Source organism: Crocodylus porosus, unplaced genomic scaffold (genome assembly GCF_001723895.1).
Source record: "Crocodylus porosus isolate Cpor-Errol unplaced genomic scaffold, CroPor_comp1, whole genome shotgun sequence".
Taxonomy (NCBI): domain Eukaryota; kingdom Metazoa; phylum Chordata; order Crocodylia; family Crocodylidae; genus Crocodylus; species Crocodylus porosus.
Window position 1 is genome coordinate 78599926 of NW_017728886.1, and position 5602 is coordinate 78605527.

The 5602-nt window shown below is 43.6% G+C and overlaps 1 protein-coding gene across 1 annotated transcript in view; it reads right to left on the reverse strand.

Annotated features, from left to right (window-relative positions):
* Positions 1-4097: 4097 nt before the first annotated feature.
* Positions 4098-5602, reverse strand: part of KIF15 (kinesin family member 15) — a 52538-nt gene continuing 51033 nt past the window's right edge. Inside the window, exon 35 of the mRNA XM_019537342.1 lies at positions 4098-5175. Coding sequence (XP_019392887.1) covers positions 5116-5175 — 60 coding nt within the window. The 3' untranslated portion in view covers positions 4098-5115. The remainder of the gene's footprint in view (positions 5176-5602) is intronic.

Below are 5602 nucleotides of genomic sequence, written 5' to 3' on the forward strand. Positions count from 1 at the left end.
AGCAGCGCAGCCCCGCGCTGACACACCGCGGGACTGCAGCCGCCGGCTCTTCCGGATCCGAAGGGGCTCGGGTCACGTGATAGAACCTTGTGGGAGGGAGGCGGGGAGCTGCAGCCGCCCAGTGATTGGCTGAAAGGGCTTCCTGCCCTGCCTCTCCTAGTCCCTCAGCAATCCCCACCCCCACCGGGCTCAAAGCGGGCAGTTGGGCGCGGGGTGGGGGGAGAGGCACGGAGCCGTAGACAGCGACAGGCGGGCATGGGCTGCTGTCCCTGTAAAGGGGACAGAGCCAGAGCTGATGCCTGATGGGAGAGGCGAGGGTGGTACTTAAATAACACTGTGCAATAGCTTGCGGGGCAAAACCCGTGCTAGTACGCTACTGCGCAGTAGTGTTAGGCTACTGCACACAGTTGGTATCAGTAAAAAAAAACTGTGCGCCAGCACTACTGTGCAGTAGCACCACTTACTCTGCATTGATTTAGTACTTGGTTATGCAAGTACTAAACGTAATGCACTGTAACTACAGCACATTAATGGCAGTGTAGATGCATCTACTCAGTACTAGGTGGCACTGGTAATGCATAAGGGGTGTATAGAGGTGCCCCCTATGAAAAGGTGGCCTACATGGCCGGTGGCATCTGCAGGCAGCCCATGTTTGGTGCTGGCTGCCACAGATCCCTGCTGCTGACAGCATTGCAGCTGCCTGTGGGAACTCCACACCTACCATCACCATGCCCCCCCGGCCCCCAGGTGCACACAGCGTTCATGCTAGGTGGTGAGGACTCAGGGCCCCTAGAATCCCTACCCCTGCCAAACCAGGTCCAATGCAACTAGGCAAAGCCCAATACTCAAGCTGCACAAGTCGACCCAGCAGAGCTCCATCAAATCTGTATGGCTCGACCACCAGTCACCTCCCTCCCAGGCCCATCAGTCTGGGGCTTCAGATGCTGCCCAAATTCAGTATCCTACCTCCAAGGCCCAGACTGGGATACTTTTGAGTTCAGATGCTGTACCTTGCCATCCCCTTGGTCTTGGTCTTAGCCAAAAGGCTCCAAAGTACAAACTATGCATGATAGTCCAAACCAACCCTCACGGGTGAGGGCAGTTCCAGACTCTCACTCCTGTGCCCGTGTGTGGAAAAGCTCTAGCCACTTCAGGTTCCAATTTCTGAATTCTCACCCATTCCTCTGAGATAAAGAGCTCTTGGCCAATTCAGTAGGGAGCCAGGAAACTGAGTCATGATCTGTGATCACTGTTCTTTCCTAGGGTCACTTAGCATCTGGTGTGATCACTGGCTTATGTATAGCGACTTACTCAAATTGCAATGTCACGATTTTGTGGAACCTGCAGAAAACAGTGGTTTCCAGTTTTCCGCAGAATTACCAGAAACAAAAAACGTACTAAAAGCCAGCAGCAACTGCAGCACCAAGGGGAGCAGCCGAGATGGCAGACAGCTGCTGCTGATTGGCCAAGGGCTGCCCTTCATGCAGCCCCCTCCCCCCCAATCACAAATCAGCAACCAGGAGCACTGCTGCACAAAAGGACAGCTCTTTCAGCCCATCAGCACTGAGGAAGCCCCCCCCACCCTTGGCTGCAATAGGCCTGGGAGAACAGGAGCTGGAACTGCTGTTGGCCAGTGAAATTATCTGTCTGCCAGCTTGATTTGAATAGGTCCCTACCTATTCATCTCAACACCTTGAAACTGTCTATCACACTCCGCTTTTCTCATATGTTACTCATGGTTCAGGCTGAACAGCTTCTGGGATCAGAGTACCTGTGAGAAGGAACGTAGCGCTAGACCCAGCACAGCAAAAAGGGCTGTGGGATGTTCAGGACTCCCCAGCAGTAAGCTCTCTCAGGTCTGCTGTGTCTGGATCTCTCCCAGAGACCTGAGGAAAAGTACTGTGGTACAGGAAAACTTGCCTATGTCCCTAGCTATACAGTTGGTCCAGTAAAAGCTATCCCCCACAAAAATCCTCACCTCTTGCATTAGCCCTAGATCATCACACCTACAAGAGGAACTGATGACTGTCGGGGAGCCCTCAACACCCCTCTTCCCTTTTTGCTGTGCGAGGTCTATCGCTACATTCCTTCTCATAGGTACTCTGATCCCAGAAGCTGTTCAGTCAGAACCACAATGAGTAGCGTGTGAGAAAAGATGCATTGTGAGGGACAGTTTCCACTGAGTTGAGATACCAAGCCAGTAATCACACCCAGTGCTAACAAGATGACCCCCAGAAAGAACAATTGTCACAGGTCATGACTCAGTTTCCCTGCTTGATTGGTTAAGGGATGTTATCTCTGAGAAAAGGGCAGGAATCCAAACGGTACAAAACTGCTCCACACAAAGGCAGATGGGGGGTGATGTCTGGAACAGTCTTCACTCATGAGGATAGATTGAAGGGCCTGAATCCTTCCTTCCCACCTAGAGAATGTCATCTGTGTATTCTCTACTGTATATAGCTGTTCATGGTAAATGTTGCCTACTTAACATCCCAGTAAAATGGTGTATAGTTCAGAGGAACTTGGTTTGGCTTCTCTTGTACTTTGTTGAATAAAGTAAAAGCCCCCAGCCCAGTGAATTTAACGTGACAAATGAACTAATTACTAAGAGGTATTTTTTTTCTTTTAATTTTGATCAAGAACAGGATACATCCACTCATATTTTGCCTGCTTATGAGGAAGAAACATCCAAACTGTAGTCATCCCTACTCCTGTTTGGTTTTTTTTTACAATGGTTTTCACTTCCTTTTATGCATCCCACTATAAAATACAGGCATACCTCGTTTTATTGTGCTTCGCTTTATTGTGCTTCGCAGATATTGCGTTTTTTACAAACTGAAGGTTCGTGGCAACCCTACGTCGAGCAAGTCTATCAGCGCCATTTTTCCATCGGCGCCATTTTTTCAACAGCATTTGCTCACTTCACAATTAAGGTATGTACATTGTTTTTTTTTTAGACATAATGCTATTGCACACTTGATAGACTACAGTGTAGTGTAAACATAACTTTTATATGCACTGGGAAACCAAAAAATTTGTGTGACTCACTTTATTGCGATATTCGCTTTATTGCGGTGGTCTGGAACCGAACCCGCAATATCTCCGAGGTATGCCTGTAGAAATTAATGTGCATGGGTCCAAATGACAGAGTTTCATGTTTTTCATTTGTAATAAAACAAAATTCTTTTATTTTTCACAAGACTTATTTAAAAAAACCCTGCAGTTCCATAAACAATGAAGTATTGATATCAAAGACCTACAACACAGAAGAGACTACAGGTATCATCACAGCTGCATTTGCTGCTGCATTACAATACCGAGCATTCTGCAATGTGTCAGGTAGACAGCACTGGTCTACCCTCAAATTAGTTTGCTAGTCTGAGATATTTTATGCAGGAGGCAAGGTCGATTTGCATGTTATAGACAGCTAAAACAGCTTTTGTAAGCAATGGGCTTTATCAAATGCTGTTTTAGTCTCTAAAGCACAAATCTACCCTGCTTGACTTCAGACTGACATAGCTAAGCGGGTACTTGGGGAAAGGGGGTTATGGCGTAACACCCTGAAGGAAATAACTGAAGAATGGTAGTATTAAATTGGAGGAACAAGCCCACCTTTTTGGTGTGCATCTGCACACTTGGAAGACTACAGGCCCTGTGAAACAGCTAAAGTATTGTGGAAAAAAGGCAGAATGACTGTCCAATCATCTACACTTAGTCTTGAGAAGCTATATCCTTCTAGAGGGAAGAGACTATTTCCTAATCTAGTCTAAATAAGACAAGCCAAAGCCTTCTATTTTCTGGTGAACATATTTGAGGTTAGACTGCCCTGTTATCTGCTCCAATCTAGCCTCCAAGGAGAAAACAAATCTGTTATTTCCCTACCAAATATTAGTATATTTGAATTAAATTCTTATTTAAGTTGAGGGAAAAAAAAATACTTTGCAGGCAATGCAATGGAATCTCACTAAATGTCTCACACTGCAATTCACAAAATGGTGGTCTCCCTTTTTCTTAAATATTTAATGATGATTCATCACTACTGTAACACTTCACCGTACAAAGATAATAGATACACTACAAATACTAAAACCCAAACATCTTTATCCAATGAACTTTATTACATCTTTATCCAATGAATATTTTGTGGTATATCAACTAATTTACATTTTGCTTATCTAAATTTTTCAGTCATTTGTAAAATCCTCAGTGTGATTAATGAGGTTCTACTATAATCTTAGAAGATGCACTTTCCACACATTAACACTACTGTGACCAGACTGACTTCTGCTTGAGAAAAAATTAGTTATATAGTATTTAAGCAAGTTAACCAATGAAGGCAGTCTCCACAAAGCAAATGTAAGAACAGTGTCCACCACTGCAAAGGTCATTCTCTAAGCTTAGAGAGGGAGAGAAAAAAGATAGGTTTAAAAGCATCTGAATTCCAAACAAGAACAAAAAAAATATAATGCCACAAGTTGTGCCACATTAACGGTACTATTTACATATCAGTTTATTATTAAATTGACATTACTGCTTTGTTGAAAAAGCCTAAGTACAAAATATTTTCAAGGAATGAGCATTAATGTTTGACAGATTAATCACAACAGTATGAACATGCACTATTTAAACAGATAAAAATATTACAAAAAGTTGCTTATGGGAATTTCCATCTTTCCACAAATTCATCTGCTGAAGAAATAATGTTTTTGGGGTGAGGGGGAGAGAAATCTGAAGGACAAAAGAAACAAGATGAGACGTTTCAGTGAAAACAAACCACTTTTTCTTCACAAGCAAGGCACAATTGCAACAAAGTCTTTCAGCACATAAAATAGGGTATTCAGGTAAGACTGTACAGCACCTTCAGTATGAGAAAGTTCAGAAGGCACTGAAAAGCTGTTGGATGAGCTGGGACTGATGCTCCACTAAAAGCTGCCATCTGGCACAATACACAGCTTGACATACCTAGTTATCTTGAACCCATCAGATGAAGGGCTATAGCTCAGCACTGAAGGATGACTTTTGTAAACTGGCAGTTCTGTGTTTTTAAATCGATGAATATTTTTGTACAATGATATTTGGGAATGGTGGTATGGCAGCTTATAATAATTCCTTACATCATTCAGATTTTTTAGCTTCTTTCAACACAGCATTTTCAATACGCAGTTTTTCAACCTCCTGTGAAGAGAAAAATACAGTACCTAGTATTATGAGAATATCTGTCCAAAGGGATTATACTCATCTCAAATGTCAAGTCATCAAATCAACTTATTTTAAAGTTGTACACTTGTTCAAGGATCCTGTAGCTCCATGAAACAATTCTAACACTGATGATGAAAGTGATGTTATGACTAGGGATTTGGATTTTCCATTCATCATGGAAAAATGCAGTAAAATGCGGATTTTCTCTTTTTAAAGGAGAAAAACCCACACTTTCCTCTTTTGAAGGAAAAAAAACATGGGAAACAAAGTTTTCTTGCCAGTCTGCAAGGGGCTAGGGGAAACAGGAGGAGGGCAATCAGGCAGGGGGCGTGATGTGCATGTTCACACATATACATGTACATGGCAGCCAGGCAGCATGAGAGCAGCTCCCCACAGGTAAGTC